Source organism: Primulina huaijiensis, chromosome 1, assembly GCF_012295235.1.
Source record: "Primulina huaijiensis isolate GDHJ02 chromosome 1, ASM1229523v2, whole genome shotgun sequence".
Taxonomy (NCBI): domain Eukaryota; kingdom Viridiplantae; phylum Streptophyta; class Magnoliopsida; order Lamiales; family Gesneriaceae; genus Primulina; species Primulina huaijiensis.
The window spans coordinates 21,940,563-21,962,651 of NC_133306.1; the positions used below are offsets into that span (position 1 = coordinate 21,940,563).

At 31.6% G+C, this 22,089-nt stretch overlaps 1 protein-coding gene across 1 annotated transcript; it reads left to right on the top strand.

Annotated features, from left to right (window-relative positions):
• Window positions 1-7,782: 7,782 nt before the first annotated feature.
• LOC140961607 (E3 ubiquitin-protein ligase RSL1-like) lies at window positions 7,783-9,730 on the top strand. The gene is made up of 2 exons (XM_073420287.1): window positions 7,783-8,755; window positions 9,331-9,730. Exons 1-2 carry the CDS (start codon window positions 7,884-7,886, stop codon window positions 9,401-9,403), a joined length of 945 nt encoding a protein of 314 aa, XP_073276388.1. The 5' UTR covers window positions 7,783-7,883; the 3' UTR covers window positions 9,404-9,730.
• The last annotated feature ends 12,359 nt before the right edge of the window (window positions 9,731-22,089 follow it).

The window sequence follows — 22,089 nt, forward strand, 5'->3', positions numbered from 1 at the left end:
ATAACAACAAAATTATATTAATAATTAATTTGACATATCAAATCATCATAATTGAATACAATCATTACTTGACTTTTTTTCCCAAATGTTTTCTAATATAATTATCAGTATTAAACTTTATTTATAGGGCAATCACAATAATTTTAAAAACAATAATTTACACAAAAAATTCAAACATCAATTTGCTTCTATCGATCACCATTTACTTTTCCTTATTTCCTTTTGGAAAAGATGAAATCTTGGTTGGATGAATAATTGGCTTTGTACTCATCATTTAATTTTGTTTGTGCTTGCTTGCAAATAATATTTTTTGCATGTGTGATTTGGATTATCCATGACATGACTCCATTGTTTTCCTCCTTTTTACATAAAGTCTCTATTATTGGTGGAATAATTGTTCGATTTAAAAAAATTTTGAACATACCTAGGGATACGTTCTTCAAAGGTAATCATTAATACAACTATATGTATACATGTACATATTAAATTTTAATAAAAATTAGTTAATTTTACATATACTAAATTTCACTGGACCAAGATTACACACAATGTTGCTAGAAATTTGTTTCTCTTTCGATTGATTTCTCTATTTTTTTTATATGCAGAGATTCATATGTAAAGTATAAATTTGTTCTCCTTCAATATTAAGCAATCTTTGGCCTTTCATATTTGTTCGTCAGTGTGGTGATTTGTGCAACATCACCGCGAGTCTACCCGTTATATTCTGAAGAAGTGTAGTCCGGTTAAAACCTCGAAATAAATACAGGAGGTGACGAATCTGTTTTAAGAAAACTGTATTTGCTACATACCTCGGTTTGGTTTTGCTCTTACATACACAATTAGAGGTGGTCGGTATGGTATACCATATCGAAATTTCGGATACCGTATACCGTACCGAAAATATCGATATGAGAAAAATGATACCGTTACTTTACCGAATTTTCGATATACAGAAAGTCGGTATATCGAAAAGTCGGCACGGTATCGATAAAATACCGTCATACCGAAAATATATATATAAAAATTCATTCTCTTGTAATTTCAAGACCAATGATTACTAATACTAAACAAATCTCTCAAGATAGTCAAAGAGATCAGGAAAGATATGTACAACACAAATCCATAAAGACAATAAATACCAACTGCAACATGTGTCTGGAGATCCAAGACATCAATTAACACCAATAAAATTCAGCCGTAACATGTGCGACTTCTTCATCCGCTATCTTTGCAACAATGTCTGAGGTCCTGTAATTTTTGAATCATGTCAGCTTTTCAACAAGTTGAGACTCAGCATCCAGTCCTCTAGCTAGCTGTAAGGTTAGGCTATAGGGATAAGACTTCTTAACAGTTTAAATTCTCAACTATGAGTCGAGTTGTTTCACTGAACTTTGATTTGGACTATTTCAACATAATGAGTCCAAATAAAAGTTAAATTCTATATTTTGGTACGATATCGATATATATCGTTTATACAAAAAAAAATATTTTTTAATTTATATATATTATTTTGGTATTTCGGTAGATACCGAAAATTTCAAATTCCATACCGTTACAATACCGAGAAAATTTCGATAAAATCGGTATTTTTCGGTACGGTAACCTCGGTATACCGAAATTTCGGTATTTTTCCCCACCCATATACACAATACTCATAACAATATATTTATTTCGTTTAAAGCATTGTCTTTACAAGTTTGTTTCTATCATTATATTAGTAGCAATTTCGTTAACAGTATGTTGATTTATCAGAAAAAATCAAAAAGATATAATAAAATACTAAGATAATCACGTTGATTGTTACATAATAGCCAAGAAAAAACTCGAAAATATATCAAAACACTCAAAATAGTTTAATCTCTTCACCAATTCCCCTTTTAATGAAATTATATATGTTGAGGTGTAATAATAATCTTTGTTGAGTAGAGCGATCGAACTATGATATTTGGACTGCATATGGATTAAAATATTTGAGTTGAATCATTGTCACCGATTATAATTCTTCGTAAAGCGGAAAGCGTTTGTTCCTAAAGAATGGTATCAGTCATGAGTTTGATTCTCATTTATTTCAATGAGTGCAATTATTGTGAAGGAAATTGTTGATGTACAGTAATTGTCCATGTTAAGTAGAGCGATCAAACCATAACGCTTGAACTGTTTAAAATATTTGATTTGCATCATTACCACCAGTTATAGCTATTGACAAAATGACAAGCACTCGATCCTAACAATATATGTATTTAAAAACTAACATACAATAATTAATTTTTCAAAATATTTTTGAAATTTGAAAGTATATCATGATCAGAATAAAAAAAAACTAATTGGATTAAAAAGAAGCACTACAAAGTAGAGTAATGTTAAAGATACAACTAATATACTCTACAACGATATTTACAACAATTATATTATGAGATTTTCATCTTTTTTTTTCTCCCGACTTGAATCAAGGTTAAGTGTGCACTAAATAATAGTGCACCCGTACAGTCAAATTAAAACAGGAAAAAATACAAATAAAGGAAAAAAATATCTAGACATGTGGCAACTGATGAGACATGTGCGAGTAAAGTTTATGGTTCATAGAAATCAATTCAGAATTGAATTTTAACTTTTCTTAGCTTATTTATTACATAAAGAAACTTTTTTATCAGAAACGAAAAAAAAATTAAAAATCTTCCCATTCTAAATACCACTCTTATTTTTAAATTTTGATTTTTTTAAACAAAATACAGTTTTTGACTTTTTATAATGTTCACATTCTTTATAAAATAGTGGAGAATAGTAGAGTTTTTCTATGTGTAAAATGGTAGAGAGAATTTTGAAAAACTAGATCAAATGTATTTATCAAAGTATTTTATGATCTCCGAAGGCTTTACATGGCGTGCTCCTCGTTAGGAAGCTTCACGATGTCGCCCATCGATTCGGTCATTGTTCCGGTCACCAAGCCAACTTCATACATATGTTAAATTCACAAAAATAAGATATATTAATCGAATCTCTTTATATTCAAATTCTAATTTACTTCCCAAAAAAAATGTACTTTACTTTATTTTGATCTATCACGAAAAAGTTAAAAAAAAATATTAAGCATTTGTGCATCACAAAGATCATGCAATTAAGAGAAATATGTGTGTTGCGATTTCAATAGAATTTAGAAGAGGATAAATAAACTATGTTGATGTTTTTTTGAAAAACTTGATATGGATTTGACGGTTTTTATTTTTTAATTAGACCTTTTCTTAAACAGCTAGATTAGACTTAGCTGAACCACTAAAAAGATTTTTAAGCGCGGAAACGGTCCATCGAGATTATTGATATATTATATATATTTAATGTAATTAATTAACACAACGGCTAGATAAAATAATCACAGAGACCGAGGTAAATGCGCAAGTAAAAGGACAATATTTTACAGATGTTCGGATATAAAAACTCATAAATTACTTCTTTTCCCACTTAGAAAGAAATCAATTAAAAGACTTTGATTGGTGTACAAACCAACTTCGACCAAGACTTAACACTGCCTAAACCGAAATTCTTAGTGATAAATTAACAAATTCTATACGTTTAAGCATCCTTGTTCACCAGAAGTAACAAACTTCTAACATGTAGCTTGGAGCGGCTATAGATGGTGGAATAACACAAGTTGATCCTTGATGATCTGATATGACCAATCAATGTGTGCTATGTGAGCAACTTGACATTTGAAGGAATAAGTATTCTCAATATCTTTATACCGCATATTGTGAATTCTTGAATCTTGTTGGTAACTTTGAAGTTCTGAATCTACATGTTTATATTCAAAGTTTTCTGACGATTGGAAAAAATTTTAAATGATCATATGCAATATCTCTTGACAGATGATCATTGTCAATTTTCATTCATTGCATATTGTATTAAATACTCATTTAATAATTTTTTTGCGACTTTGGCTACTTTAATTCTGAAAATTTGTTTGACTCTTGACATTTTAGAAAATATTTTTGTCAATCAGAAGTTGTTAGGATGTTGTGCGTGACACTTTATCTGATAGTATTGAACAACTTGAGTTTATACTTTATTGTATTCATCTTCATCTGCTAATGTTGATCGATTGGAGTGCGGTTAGAGTTGAACGATTTGACTCCGAACTCTTCTTTGGTAAAACGGTTTGGTTAAAAACAAATATTAATGATGATCTGATATGATATCTGTAGCTTGGCTTCTAATAGAGCGATGAGCAGCTTGACTTGTCCAGCGACTAAAAACCTGTAAATATATATAACACCAGTTAGATTTGAAACATATCGATGTTATCTCTGTAATTATCAAAATTTAAGATGTTTGTCACATGCATGTAAGATTTTTTAAAAAGTAAAGTTTCTTAACAAGTGGTTTTGTCTTATGTTTATTTTATTTTTAGATTTTTTTGGTTTTCCCTTTTTCATTTAAATTTTTTTTANTTTTTTTTTTTTTTTTTTTTTTTTTTTTTTTTTTTTTTTTTTTGGAAATCACGCTTTTCATGTGATTTCTTATTCATTTGGTGTCATTTAATTTAATGTTTTCTTAGTCTAACCAACGAGAAATCCCCTTTCTTCATGCCTCTATGTGTGAGAACACTGTAACAACCATTCGCTTTAAATCTTTAATTGAAGCCCATCCATATCACAAGAACCAGGTCAACTTTCATAAATATACTTTAATTTTTACATAATATTATTACATTAAAAAAATATTTGTAGGGTCGAACGTGTTTCGTATTATCAAAAATTATAGTAGATGGTAATGATGTAACTCAAATCTCTTAAATAATGCAGTACCTCAAACACTATGTTTTAATTGATCTACCCAACAAAGACAATTATTGTATTTCAACAATCTCTCGTCCAATAATTACACTATTTGTAATCAATATGAACCAAATTCATGACTTTAACTCTGATACTAATTGTTAGGATCGAGCTTTTGCTGCTTTTTCAAAAGTTATAGTTAGTTATAATTGTACAACTCAAATATTTTAAACCATATAATAGATCAAAGTCATATTTTGATCGTTCTATCCAACAAAATACAACAATATTACAAACAAATGATTATTGAAATAATTTTATTTAATTTGTCCTCGTTTTAGTTACTAACATGGTGCTTAGAGCGTGGCTTTGTGGGCTACTGGTGTCTGGTGAGTCAGAGCTTTTGAATAATCTTTTGAGAAAGAACAGAAAATATGTTCGTTTTTAATTTCTAAAAAAATTATAAATTAAATTTACGGTAAATTGAGGAAAAATACTCAAAGTTAAATTTTTTTTAAGTTCAGTCCCTAATAGTTGTATTTTAACTATGCACTCCTTAGTGAGATAATATCGTATTTTCACTACCGTAAGTTAATACTATCTTTTATTTTAAAAGAAAAAAAAATCTAAACCCAAAATCTAACTTATAAAATATCATGTTTTGTCTCAAAGTGTACCACACTATCGAAGATCTAGTACCTCCAATTCATGCAAACTATATATCAACTTAGATTTAATTAATGCCATTATTCTATCAAATAACAGTAACTATATCATGAAAATCGATGGAGATGAATTAGTGATTTACGTGAGAAATTGTTTAGGAAAAGAAGAAAAGTGATGTAATAGAGGAAATAAAATTAAAAACGAAAATAAAATTGAATTAAATGAGATAAAATATGAAATAGGGAGTGAACTCAAAAAAATTTTGTGCATCAGGAAGTAAAAAATACAATTTTATGACATATGGACAGAATGTGAAATTGAGTTTATGATTAGTGATTTATCTCTACTTCTCCCTTGAATTTACTTATATATATAGAAGTAAAAAAGGAAAATATATATTTAAGTAAATAGATCTCCTTTGGAAGTGCAAACAAAACTTCATGGAACTTGAATGTCATGTACATGTTATTGAATTATTATTAAAAAATCGGATTTTATTCAAATTAGCTAGTTGTACGTCTACTTGAAAATTCCCATAAATTTAATTATGATGAAATCAAGTTTCAAAATATTCAATCATCAAATCGATAGATCGTTTTGAATTATTNTATATCTAAGTCTTGATGGCTGGTATGGAGTAAGCCGGACAGAGCCTCACTAATCGGGTACGAGTCAAGCTGAATTTGCACGGACGAACAAATGTTAGAGGGCGTCGGAGATTTAAGTATGCAACGATATTAGTGTCTGCATGAGCAATAATAGAATGAATAAAACCATATAGCATATATGATATTTATAGAGTAAGATGAACTAGATACTTATGTGTAAAAAAACTCTAGTAAGACAAGTTATTAGAATATAAGATTTGTAATGATCTTATCTTATCTTTGATAATTTATAAATTTGAATGATATATCTCGATTTTATCGAGATTTTTTCCTCTATCACATAAGATTTATTCGAGAGTTTGTTATGAAATGAACTTCATTCACTGTGATTCTAGTTTTTTCGTTCGGGTAGACATACCCAGAGCTAGGCTGCTCGGTGACAATTTACCCGAATGTCCGGACTTTAGGCCTTTTTCGGAATAGGGATGAACAAATCATATGTTGAGCAGATAATTGGACTTCTACTTTAGTCCTAATTATATTCAATATGGCCCCGATTTTTTTCTACCTCTCTCTCCATTACTTCACTGCGTTTGCACTTTCTCATTCCCATTAGTTTCTAAATTCAGATTTTTTTAAATAAAATAAAATAAAACATTTGATGTGTTTGATTATATTTTCTCACCATCCAAAACAATGTTGTTAAACGGTAAATATTTTAAAATTTATTTATCCACCATTTTAAACGTATAAAATCTTAATAAACAAAAGTTTTTGATAATTTTGCAGAAAATCAGCAATTATTAAAATCTATATTGTATATAAACAACACATAATATTTATATATTAAATTATATGCACGCAACCGTATGTTTATTGATACAGTAACAATTATTCAACCTAATGGTATTTCATAAAATAATTACACATTAAAATAGTCAAAATAGTGTAAAACCCCACCAGCAAATGCGTCTGATTTTTAGAACATTAGAAGTTAAAGACCTTTAATTTTATTTAATATAGGAGATTTTATGTTTTCTTTTAATATTACACTCGGGAGGGATGCTAATTGAATTTGCCATTAAAAATATAATATTAAACTCCATAACCCTATTAAATCATGAGTCAAAGGCAACCAAGAGGTTTATTAATTATTATTATTAATTTAATTAAAGAGCGAAATGCATCATAATAACTATTACGTATATGATCATGATCATTAATAAATCGAGTTGATTTATATTTTTTTTCATAGTTTTTAATTATTATTGGGATAGAGATGATGAAATTATATTAAATATGTAATTTGTAGAGATAATAATGGAATTTTTGAAGTTTATAAGATATTGTAGTTATGATTAAATTATATAAAAAATATTATTTGTCTAAATAAATATAATATTTTTTATAAAAATTAATTAGCGTCACAAAATCGGAATGCTAAAAATCTGGAGTAGGTCTCTTGTGAGACGGTCTCACGAATCTTTATCTGTGAAACGGGTCAACCCTACATATATTCACAATAAAAAGTAATACTTTTTCGTGGATGACTCAAATAAGAGATCCATCTCACAAAATGCGACCCGTAAGACAGTCTCACACAAGTTTTTGCCAAAAATCTGATCTTTATATACATTTTTCCTTGAAATATAATTGATTAAAAATTGTATTCGAGAAAAATAATATGAAAAGTCGAATTTGATAAACGCCTCGTATTTGTCTCAAAAAGATTTAAAACAGAGGTGGTGATTACATTGTACCAAGAAATAAGCCGGACAATTCTAATAACCTCTTTGAGTTTGGACTTGAAACACCGTTGGTTTCCTGAGAAAAGCTTTTCATGGCTGCTAAAGTCTTAGAAATCGTCAATGTTGTGGATTCTCTTGTTGAAGATGATGAAATTTTGGTGCTATACGAAACCCCTGTTCGACCCAAGAAGGGCACAAGTAAGATCGACGCTATTTCTGTAGAAGGTTATCGTCTTAAATCGAAAAGGGTAATCGATTTATCCCAAGATTATGCATATTATGCAAATGTTAATGATGATGATGAAGAAGTTAAAATTCTTGATTCATTCGCTAAAACCCCAAGGGTTTATAAAGGAGAATCCTCTAACTCAAAACCCTCCAAAGGTGTGGAATTTAGCATCTCTTTAACGATAATGTGTGAAATTTGTGCCGATGAGAAGCCCACCAGTGCTATGTTTCGCCTTTTGGGATGCACTCATTCCTTTTGTTCTGAGTGCATGGCTAAATATGTAGCATCCAAATTACAAGACAATATTACCACTATTAACTGCCCTTTTACTGGCTGTAAAGGGTTCTTGGAGCCCCAGCATTGTCGTCCCATCTTGCCGAAGCAAGTTTTCGACCGGTGGGGGGACGCCTTGTGCGAGGCTGTGATTTTGGGATCTGAGAAGTTTTATTGCCCATTTAAAGATTGCTCAGCCTTGCTGATTGATGACCGGTGTGGGAGGAATGAAGTTATAATTCAATCCGAATGCCCTGATTGCAACAGGCTGTTCTGCGTCGATTGTAAGGTTCCTTGGCATCCAGGGATCACGTGTGAGGAGTTTCAGAAGTTGGGAAAGGACGAAAGGAGTAATGAGGATATAATGCTGATGAATCTTGCAAAGAAAAATAAATGGATAAGGTGTCCAAGGTGCAAGTTCTATGTTGAGAGAACTGAAGGATGCTTGTTCATGACATGCAGGTTGGTTTGGTTGGTTCTGTTTTGATATCACTTTTTTTGCCAGTAGTCCTTCACATGGCCACATTGCTTGTTACTCTCTTTATTTTTCATGGAGTTTCTTAGTGACATGTATACGAAGTTTTCTAGTTTGAATTTTGTGGCGGGTTTCCTTTCACAATACTAGTTTGATTTTTGTTCTTCACATGTAAGATTGTAGAATCGAGCAAGGGATAGTGACATTCAACAAATCTTTTGGTTCATGGGATAAACATTTTTATGCATGTGAAATAGTGGAAAATAATCGTTTTTTGCACCTCCTTCAGAACTTCTCCACATCCATCTTTCTATAATCGCAATTGCATCACATAAGAGTAATGAGTGTTTGCTCGGATTATATATTCCTCGTGTATGACAATTTACAATGGCTTGTGTTCTTTGGAATATTACAGGTCTCTAAGTTAGTGAATTAATCCTTTACAGCAGATATATGACTGACAAAATTAGTATTAAATAGACGGCGGTGCTGATACTTGTTCCATTTTAGAAATTGTCGTGCTGGGAAGTAGATGCTAACTCTTGTTATTTGTTGATTTTAGATGTGGTTATTCCTTCTGTTACAACTGTGGAGCTCCGCTGAAAGAACACTATTGTGCTCGGTGTAAACGCTAAATCTCATTTGGTCCTCGCTAACATGTGTACAGAAGTCGGGTGTGAGTTGTTGCACATGGACTACACCAACCAGATGTTTGATGTTTACATTGAATTAAGGACTTGTTTCATTTGGAACCTTTCACTCTACTGTCTTTGACTTAGGATCGAGCTTATGGAATCAAAAGTTTTTGGCCCTTTTGAACGAAGTTTCATATCTTCAGACATTGCTAGAAAATCATTTTAGTGCATAGAAATTGGAAGGATATATGATTATTGAAAAATTCTATCTTGTCACTTATGTTAATTTGTTATGGCAATATTTTTCACTTGATATACAATATTTGTAAGCATTATTTATTTTTCATATATTTCCTTATATTTTGTGTAGTGATCACTTGGTTAAATGCATGGCTTTTAATTTTGTTCAACTTCTATTGAATTTGTTTGTATTGAAAATATTTATTTAATATATTTTAAATTGATGCAACATATATTTATTTTGTTGTATATATTGGTACATTAAATTTGTAAGACCACATTTGTGAATACTTGAATATCAATTAAAAGCATTCGTTAAATGAAGGTGAGATAATGAGAGTTCTTTGTCGTCTTGAACTCAGCGTAGAGAATTTGATATCTTGCCTTCTTATAAACAACATTGTTGGTTGTTTTATTTAATTTTGTAAGGTTGTATTTTGATTTAATGAAATATTTGGAAAGAACGATTTGAAATGATTTTATGATTATTGATTAATATCATAACCAAGAACAAAGACAAGCCCACCTGCTCCCCTCAATTTTTATAAAAAATCATATTTGCACAAAAAAAATTTATGAGACGATTTCACGAGTTAATTTTGTGAGACGGATATCTTATTTAGATTATCCATGAAAAAGTATTATTTATTATGTCGATAATATTATTTATTATTATAAATATAAGCAGAGTTGACCTTATCACAATAGACCTAATAATATATTTATAAAATTTTTATATAAATATTAATATTTTTTTGATATGAGTTTTTCCTAGCTCTATTTAAGTTCTAATTCATTAATTATAAATATAATTATTATTTTAAGAAATGGTGTTAAGAAAATAATACTAGTTTTTTTTAAAAAAATTGTTTTGGACAAAATTTCGTAAACTTTTGCCCTCTAAGTATTTCTAATCCTCAAGTAATTTATTTTGAATTAAATTTTTTATTTTTATTATATTTTGTTAAAATGATTTTTAACGATAAATTTTCTTATGAATATATGTCAAACATGATAAATGTCTAGCTCTATTAATTTGTGATTATTCATTAACTTGTTATATCTTTATTTTAAAATTTTATTTATTAATTGAATATAAAAAAAATTCGAACCCCCTCGAGAAAATGTCTAGCTCCATGAATCAATTTGCATAGTGGATTATATCATATAGAGATATATTTGAGTTACATCAGGAGGTAAATCTATGGATTTATGATTTTTTTTAAAAGAGTACTAAATTTATTTTACGAAAAATTATATTAAATAAAATAAAAGGTATATTAAAGATTTGAAAAGTCGAATTGATAAACTCCTTGTATTAGCACAATTCATTCCTTTTGTACCGGGTGCATGGCTAAATATGTATCATCCAAATTACAAGACAATATTATATTACCAGTGTTAAATTCCCTGTTACTGGTTGTCAAGGGTTCTTGGAGCCTCAGCATTGTTGTTCCATCTTGCCGACGTAAGTTTTCGACCGGTGGGGGCTGGGGACGCCTTGTGCGAGGTGGCGAGTTTGGGGTCAGAAGTTTTATTGCCCGTTCAAGGATTGCTCGGCTTTGCTGATTCATGACCGTGCCGATGTGGCGATTGTATTACTGATTTTAAGGTATTTTGGTATTGTACTGATGCCTCAGGCGATTGCCTGATCCCACTAGTACCTATACCGAGTTCCTGGAACCAGCTTAGAGAGTGACCAACGTCGTGATCATTGCTCGAATGGACTAAAGTTTACTGACAAAGTTAGTGATATGACATATCTCCTAGGCTTAATTAAGCATTTAATGAGATATTTAAGGAAACATTTAATACAAGTATGTTCTATTGCCTCGTGTACCAAGCTTCAGGGTTCTGCGACCGAGATCATCATTATTCTTCTCCTATAAATATTCAGGTTGATGCATTCATTTCATTCATTAAGTTCATATGGCATTATGTTGCACTTATATTAAGAGTTTTCTATTTTCATACATCTAATATTGAGTTGAGCGTCGTAGTGATTACGTCAAAAAACTTTTCTGACATGCCATTATCGAGATTGTTGTTTAAATGTGTAGGAGTTGCTGCTAGGAATCCAATTCCAGAATCTCGGCCCTTAGTGCTCAGTTGTTGTCCAAATCCCTTTGGGAGTTCGGTCATTCCACTTGGGGAATCATCCGCAAAGAGACATTCTCTTGGAGCTTCTTCAATCATTACTGTAAATGGCGTTGGATTTTTGCTTCGACCCAGCGCTATTTTTAGCGCTATGTTGGTGAAATTGGTGCAACACTGTAGCGATAGTGTCAAAATTTTTATTTTATTTTATTTTTAAAAAAAAACTTATATTTTTAAATTAGAATTTATTTGTTGTAATAGTTAATTATAATGTTTGTTGATTTTAAGTTTCAATAATCTGATTAAATTATTTCAATAAAGATGTAATTTTTTTAAATTTTTTTAATAAATAATTATATTACTTATTCTTGTATAATGTTACATTTAAACAATAAAAAGTATAAAAAAATGTATAAACAAGTTTACCAAATTTAAAATTTTAATAATGACAAAAACTTGTGTGAGACGGTCTCACGGGTCGTATTTGGTGAGACGGATCTCTTATTTGGGTCATCCATGAAAAAGTATTACTTTTTATGCTAAGAGTATTGCTTTTTATTGTAAATATCAGTAGGGTTGACCCGTCTCACAAATAAAGATTCGTGACACCGTCCCACAAGAGACCTACTCATTTATTATTATATTAAATCAAGTAATAAGTTTAATTATTTAAATCTATAAAATTTAATATTTGAACTAAAAAGTAATTTTTTAAATAAATTTAATTAAAACTTGGATATTTGTGTTTCGTTTTTATTTTATAAGCATCATTGAAATATTTGTCTATGTTAATAATTTATCTTCAGATTTTTTTTTTGTGTAATTGTAATTTTTTTGAATTGTTAATTCATTACATTCAAGTTTAAGTATTTAAATAAAAATATTAAATATTTAAAATTTTAAAGTAATTCTTAAATAGATTTATTAGTTTTTTTAGTTCACTAATATCTCTAATGAATATCAAAATAGAAATTATTTTAGATATTATAGATATTTTATTATTGTGTATAAAAATATTTTGTGTAATAAATTAGTAATTGTGAGTACAATAATAGAGAATATTTCGACAGTATTCTTTTTAGTGTAAAATTTAGAGTTTATTATATGTTAGAGATGAGTTTTGTATTTGGCGTATTAATTATATTAATATTATCTTGAAGTCAATGTTATGTCAAGATAACATAATAGGTTGGAGATAACCTTATCTGGATGACCTTATCTCGAGAACTTGATACTAACTCTAACTATTTTTCCAGAGCATCATCATGTACCTTTCCTCAAACAATCTTTGATTGGTGAAGTGATTCAGGTAACGAAATGGATTCGCCCTTTTGGATGAATGATTTTGCGTTGGATAAACCGTCTCTTTTCAGTTTTTTTTTTTTTTTTTATTACAACTCACGCGAAGAGAAGAGATCGAACCGAGGAAACCAGCTATTCCGACAAAGGGTAAGATCATTGGGCTACATGTCCAGTCTCGTATCTTTTCAGTTTTGAGATCATTAGATCATTAGTACATTCCAACAAAGAGTATTTTATTTAAAAAAAAATTTCAAGAGAATTAATCTTTCAGACCAGCATAACAACAATTTCCATACAACCTAAGATATGAACAAATCTAAACCACAACACTTCCAAAAAATATCATCTGCCTAATTGAATCTCTAGTGGGACGTTTCAAAAATTCCATCCCAGCATCAATCAAGAATAATCGATTCAATAAAATCAAGGAAGAAGATCATCTCCGAACAAATAGAGCATTCTCTCCACGGCCCAGCTCGGCGACTGCTGCATCTGTGAATCCGGTGGCGTGGCACTACCGGAGAGCAAGGTAACCCGGCAGAGTGGACAAGAAAACCGGCTATCATAACGCAGCCACTTCTCCAGGCAGTTCTTGTGGAAGACATGGCAGCAGTTGCTCAACTCCCACACCTGGCTACTCTTCCTCAATCTGTCCAAACAAATGGCGCACGAGAACTCGCCATTTTCGGGCAGTCTGTGTTCGATGTTTCCGAGGGCCGTTAAAGATAGACTGTTCCTCAGTATTCGAAGATTGGCGGAGGAACAAGACGGACGGCGAGGAGAGAAGGAGGCCGCCGTATTCTGTGTCGCCGAAGTGGAGAACCTGGTGAAGAGATTGAGGGCGAAAGATAATACCCATCTTGTCACCGCGAATACCAGAGCCGCTTTACACAGCACAACTTGATCACATGCAGCCATGGAAGCAGATCTTGATATGATTTTTCTGGAAATCTAGCGAGCGATTATAAGTTAAGCGGATCGGGGGAGAGATCCATTAGCCTCATGCAATGTATATATAGATAGATGGTTGTAAAAACTTTACATAGTGGCTGACGTTGGGTGGATAGCTAGTGGATTGATGATGCATCCATGCTTTTGCTTTATTTATTGTTATAATTAATCTCGATCTTGGACAATGGAATAATATGCAGTAATAGAAAAAACAGTAAGTCGAAGTAATGATATATCTTTTGCGGACAAAATTGTCTGTATAATAGTGTTTTACGTTGACGACAATCATCTCTAATATACAACGACTTCGAGTCAAGAATACAACCCTACAATTCTTGATAACAGCGAACGAAATATATAGAACTTTCAAGTTTCGGAAGAAAAGAATGCAACGAAATGTATGTTCTTCTATAAATGTTTGGCTGATGGATATATATAAAGTGAGTCACATAAAGGACGCACCCTTCTGTGATAAGCCATGAGACCCGTACAAGCCAGAGGACGCACGGTTCTGCACCAAAGGACATGCGCACAAGACGCGCTGGTTCGGACATGGGACGCACGGTTTGGTCCGAACGCAGGTGATATACTAAGGGACACTATTTTAAAAAATAAAAATTATTTTCCAAATAAATTTTTATATAAAAAGATTAATATGGTCACCACACCGGACCGGTGTATGATCCTTAACTCAAACTTAGAGCTAATAAGAAATACTTTATTTGGTTCATTTCCCAATGTGAGACAGCTCTCACGTCCTTTTTCAAACTTTGCTTTCTCAACTTTTGGATATTTGTAAAACCATTTATTCATAATCGAGTTACAAAATAAAATCAACTTACAGAGCTAGCAAGGATAACTAATTAACTAAACAAAGTTAACTAATGATATTGAAACCACTAAATTTTTTAAAGTGGCCGGTGAAACAATAAACACACGACATTATTCTTTGCGACCAAAAATAACCAGAAAAAGGTGTGCCTAATGATGATGACGAAATCCACGATACCAAATACTTAAAAGATAGCCATTTTACACATCAGAATGAACCCTTTTTTGAAAAACTTTAGGTGGCATCAAGTCAGCTAAATCAAATTCACGTTGAGTGAAAAAGAGGAGGAAGATAATGTATATATGTCAATCTTATCCAACCATAAAGTGGCTTCGGTGGAAGATTTTTAAGCAGCTACAGTTTGGGAATACCTTATAAACATGACCTGTGTCTCACTTGCTCTGGTGTTGAAAGGAAGAGATTTGTTGTCGTCAAACGATTGACTCAAGTTCTATCGTAAATTGAGTCAGATATCACTTAATTGGCTATTCATATTTTTCGCATGTTATACATCCTATGTTAATTCCCATCCCACCAACCAACATCAAGAATGGTCATTTTGCTTGCTAAAATAATGTTTTTTTTTCTTTCTATTCTATGTTTATTTGAATGGATATAGAGATAATAATTCCAACAAAACAAACTATATCTTATTGCATCTGTTACCAAATAAGCCTTTGCAAATGTCACGAGTCGAGGCCTGTTCTTTGAATTAGTCCGGCCCAATTTGTCGCCCCCAGATATTAATAATAATAATAATAATAATAATAATAATAATAATAAATCTTTAAATAGAGGAATGCATGGTCTCTAAGACTTTTTTCCAAAATATAAAGTTTGATTAATTTTAAAGTTAATTTTACCATCTACTATAATATAACTATTATAAATTTAAAAAATAACAATATACATACGAATATAAATGCATTTAATAATGCAACATAAAACATTTCAAGTTTTACATTGAAAAGAATAAATATTTAAAATAAATTACTTTAGCTCCAATAAGTTTTCTACAATTATCACACACACACACACACAAGATTAAAATAAATAAATTGATTCAAAATTTTTTTAAAAAAACAATGACAATTATTATATTTTCTACATAATCATTTTAATCATATATTTATATTACTTTCTACAATCAATTGAACAAATTAAGAGTATAGTACAGATAGAGTTGTTAAAATGAGTAAGCTATGCCGATTGGCACTCAAACCTTCACAACCCGCAATTTGGCGTAGGTGTCATCATTTGAGCATGTTGGGTTATTGACGACCCAAGTTATCTAAGTCGTCGATTTGCGGGACGAAGCATGCCAAGTCGTCAATTTTTAGTTATATTTGACGAGTTGGATCAATCCACCACAATCCATAATTTGACGGGACGATATGGTACATGGAGGGGCGACTCGCTATTTTGGCTGATCAAAAAATTATCAACACAACCCAGATATCTGGTAGAGTGGGACGAGTTTGATTCATTTTGACATCCCGATACGGCTCGAGTAACTAGGTTATTGAGACACAACATGCCAACCGAGTCAAATGCTAGTGGCGTGCAATGATATACTGTGAACTCAAAATTATTAATTTCCACGCAGAAACGTATGTTATATATTTGGGAAGAATAATAGATGCAAAATTATCATTTGACTTTTAAGGGTAGCTCGCGTATAGTTCAATTCACTTTTTCAAAAATATTATATAAATATTTTTATTTTTAGCTTGATTTATATATATTTTTTAAAACCTAAAAACTAAACCTTGGAGCGAACCTATATTTTATGTTTTGTAGATTTTTTTTATAATTATCTTTTGTTGATTTTAAAAACATTTTTAAACCATCGTCAACTATGGTGAGCACTTTGGTTTTATTTGCAATCAATCAAGTTTGAATTTTGAACACCTATATATAAATTTTTTATTTTAAAAGCTTAACACACACACACACACACACATATATATGTATATATATGCTCCAAACCTATTGTGCACACTTATGTAAACACCGATAAGATGTCACTCACCTATTTAATATGACGAAACATAAAAAAATCGTTTATCCAATAAATAAGTGTCACATCAACAATATTCACATAAATATACACGATAAAAGTGCAGCTTATCAATATATATATTCAACTGCATAAGTGATTGCCCTTTTGGAACCTAATGTATAAGTATCTAGTTCAAACAAAGTCAAAAACTCCTACATGTTGTGAAAAAGTAAAAATTTACGGTAAAAAGTAAAAATTTCAAACTCTCAAAATTATCACACTACACACTTTATAATATTTTTCTCTCAACTCAATTGTGATTTTCTTCATAAATGAGATATCTATTTATAGAAAATTTTTCCAAATAATCCAAAATTAAATTACATCATTACCTTCATCATCACACACAAATTTCAATATTCAACACCTAATTTTACCTAATTTTCAACATTCAACATTCACATTTTCAACACAAATATTTAACACATTTTTAAATAATTTTTCAACACTCCCCCTTGTGATGATGATCATAATGATTGTATACATTACGTGTTTTTATACTGCCTCGTTAAAAACCTTACTAGGAAAAACCCATTGGGATAAAAACCATAGTAAGGGAAAAAGAGTGCAGTCACGTAAACTCCCCCTCATGTTGACACGAACAATTCTTCACAAATTTCGTAGATTGCGCATCCCAATATTATATATGTGCTTTCTGAATATTGTCGTAGGAAGTGCCTTTGTGAAGAGATCTGATGAGTTTTCACTTGATTGAATGTGACGAACATCAATACATTTATTCTTCTCAAGCTCCTTGGTGAATGCGAAGAACTTAGGAGGAATATGTTTAGTTCTGTCGCTTTTTATGTATCCTTCTTTCATTTGAGCAACACATGCAGCATTATCTTCATATAGTATCACAGGCTTCTCGTCGAATGATAATCCGCATGAGATTTGGATATGTTGAGTCATTGATTTTAACCACACACATTCACGGCTTGCTTCATGTAGTGCAATAATCTCGGCATGATTTGATGAAGTTGTTACAAGTGTTTGTTTCTGTGAACGCCAAGAAATTGCAGTGCCTCCACGAGTAAATACATATCCAGTTTGAGAACGTGCTTTGTGTGGATCAGATAAGTATCCAGCATCGGCATAACCAATTATACTTGGATTAGCATCTTTTGAATACAAAAGTCCCAAGTCTGTCGTTCCTCGTAGATAACGGAATATATGTTTAATTCCGTTCCAATGTCTCTTTGTTGGATATGTGCTAAATCTTGCCAATAAATTTACGGCAAAAGATATATCAGGCCTTGTACAATTTGTAAGATACATAAGGGCACCGATAGCACTTAGATATGGTACTTCTGGACCAAGAATATCTTCATCATCTTCACATGGACGGAATGGATCCTTTTCTATGTTTAATGATCTAACAACCATTGGAGTACTTAAAGGATTTGATTTGTCCATATTAAAACGTTTAAGGATCTTTTCTGTATAATTTGTCTGGTGAACAAATATTCCACATTCTTTTTGTTCAATTTGTAAACCCAGACAATACTTGGTTTTTCCAAGATCCTTCATTTCAAATTCTTCTTTCAAGTATGACACAACTTCTTGAATTTCCTTATTTGTTCCAATGATGTTTAAATCATCAACATATACAGCAATAATTACGCATCCGGATGTTGTTTTCTTAATGAAAACACAAGGGCATATTGAATTATTTACATATCCCTTTTTCATCAAGTGATCACTTAGCCTATTATACCACATTCTGCCGGATTGCTTCAACCCATATAATGATCTTAGTAATTTCACAGAATAACATTCTCTGGGTTTTGAACTTTGTGCTTCAGGCATCTTAAATCCTTCAGGGATTTTCATATATATATTACTATCAAGTGATCCATATAAGTAGGCTGTAACAACATCCATAAGACGCATTTCTAAATTTTCAGATACTGCCAAGCTAATCAAATACCGAAACGTAATTGCATCCATCACAGGAGAATACGTTTCTTCATAATCAATTCCAGGCCTTTGAGAAAAACCTTGTGCAACAAGTCGAGCTTTATATCTTACTATTTCATTTTTCTCATTTCGCTTTCGAATAAAAACCCATTTGTATCCAACAGGTTTTACACCTTCAGGTGTAAGGACTATAGGTCCAAAAACATTACGTTTATTTAGCGAATCCAATTCAACCTGGATGGCATCTTTCCATTTTATCCAATCCTGCCGATTTTTACATTCACCAAAAGATTTTGGTTCATGATCTTCATTATCATTTATGATGTCGATTGCCACATTATAAGAAAATATATCATCAATTTCTTCTATATCTTTTCGGTTCCATATTTTTCCAGTATTAATATAATTAATAGAGATTTCATGATTCTCGTCAGTTTGTGGTTCTGACAGAACATTTTCATCATCATGTGTTTCTTCAGGAACAACATTCTCTATTTTGTGATCATCATGTGTTTCTTCAGGAACATCATTCTCTATTTTGTGATCATTGTGTTTCTCTATGAATTTTCTTTTTCGAGGATTTTTATCCTTGGAACCGACTGGCCTTCCACGCTTCAGGCGTTTTACGACATCATGACTTTGTTCAATTTGTTTCTTTGGAATTTCAATTCGAGCAGGAGCATTTACAGCATGTATATATGATTTAGTTACCCCTTTTGTATCTGTAAATGCATCTGATATTTAATTTGCTATTCTTTGCAAGTGCACGATTTGCTGTACATCTTTTTCACATTGTTGTGTTCTTGGATCCATATGTAACAATGATGATACATACCATGTAATTTTTTTTTCGGTATGTTTCTTGTCTCCCCCTAACATTGGGAAGATTTCCTCATTAAAATGACAATCAGCCAAACGTGCTGTGAACACATCGCCTGTCTGAGGTTCAAGATATCGAATGATTGATGGACTATCATAACCCATATAAATACCAATCTTTCTTTGAGGTCTCATTTTCTTTCGTTGAGGTGGTGCAATAGGCACATACACCATACATCCAAAAATTCTCGATTGAGAAATGTCTGGTTCTTTACCAAATACAAGCTACAATGGGGAGTATTTATGATATGCACTTGGTCTGATGCGAATTAATGCAGCGGCATGTAAAATTGCATGTCCCCATATAGAAATAGGAAGCTTTGTTTTCATAATCATTGGTCTAGCAATCATTTGCAGAAGTTTAATCAATGATTCAGCCAATCCATTCTGTGTATGTACATGAGCAACAGGATGCTCAACAATGATTCCCATAGACATACAATAATCATTGAAAGTTTGGGAAGTAAATTCACCAGCATTATCAAGTCTAATTTTCTTGATTGTATAATCGGGAAATTGATTCCTCAATTTTATTTTTTGAGCAAGTAATCTTGCAAATGCAACATTTCGAGTTGACAATAAACATACATGTGACCATCTGTTGGAGGCATCAATCAATACCATAAAGTATCTGAATGGTCCACATGGTGGATGGATTGGTCCACAAATATCACCCTGAATACGTTCAAGAAACATTGGTGATTCAGTTTGGATTTTGGCTGGTGATGGTCTTATAATAAGTTTTCCAAGAGAACATGCTTTACATTGAAACTTATTATTCTGAAAGATCTTCTGGTCTTTCAATGGATGACCATGTGTATTTTCTATAATTCTTCGCATCATTGTTGAACCAGGATGTCCTAATCGATCATGCCAATTGGTTAATATTGAAGAATTATCAATTACCATGTTTGATTCAATGGGACGTATATGTGTATAATGCAATCCAGTAGGGAGCATTGGTAGTTTTTCAATCACATATTTCTTTCCTGATTTATATGTGGTAAGACACATATATTTCTCATTCCCTTCATTCATTGTTTGAGTATCATACCCATGGGAATATATATCATTAAAACTCAACAAATTTCTTTTCGATTGTGGTGAATATAAAGCATCATTGATCAAAAATTTTGTACCATTAGGTAACAAAAATTGTGCTTTACCACATCCTTTAATCAAGTCTACAGGACCTGATATTGTATTCACCGTTGTTTTTGTTGGTTTTAGTTCCAAGAAATATCTTTTATCTCGGAGGATAGTGTGCGTTGTACCACTATCGGGTATGCAAACTTCAGCTTTGCTCATAGCATTTTCCATATTTGAACTTCAAAAAATATGCAATGAAAAAAAATTAATGACAATACATATTTAAATATAACACATATCATAATTGTACAATAAAACATTATCATATAAATACATGAAAAATAAATTATTGTACATTTATATTCTACCACTATATTGTTCATTTTCAGAGAAATCATTGAGAAAATCTGCAGCATCAATATTATTCATTTCTATCCCACCAACATATTGATCATTTCCAGAGAAATCATTCATAAAATCAGCAGCATCAAAATGAGTTGAATCACTCAAACGGTCACTTCGCTCAGTGAAGTTGGTCTCTTTTTCTTTCCCCTTTATCGAATATTTATAGAGTTTGCAAAGGTGCTCAGGGGCTCGACAAATACGAGACCAATGTCCTGGAGTGCCGCATCTGAAACAAGAACTTTCAAATCTTTTCGATTGATTTTCATTAACACTCATGTTCTCATTATGTTTTTTCTGTGGGTAGTTCGTGACGCCCTTTTGAGATGAGTTATAAAAATAACTATCTCTATTGTTTTCAAAACCACGGCCTCGACCACGACCACGACCAATTCCACGTCCACGTCCACGACCACGACCTCGACCTCGACCTCGACCTCGACCAAAACCTTGTCTTTGAATTTGATTTTGGTTTCCAGGTTTAAATTCATTTTTACTTACAGCATTTACTTCTGGAAATGCTGATGATCCAGTGGGTCGGGACTGATGATTTCTCATTAATAGCTCGTTGTTCTTTTCCGCCACAAGAAGACAGGCGATGAGTTCAGAATATCTCGCAAATCCACGCACTCTATATTGTTGCTGTAGTGTTATATTTGATGCGTGAAACGTGGAAAATGTTTTTTCAAGCATTTCCGATTCTGTAACCTCATGTCCACAAAATTTTAACTGCGAGATTATTCTATACATCGCTGAATTGTAATCACTGACTTTTTTAAAGTCTTGGAATCTTAACATATTCCATTCATCACGGGCGGTCGGAAGTATAACTTCCCTTATATGTTCAAATCTCTCTTTTAATCCTTTCCACAGAGCCATGGGATCTTTTTCGATGAGATATTCACATTTTAA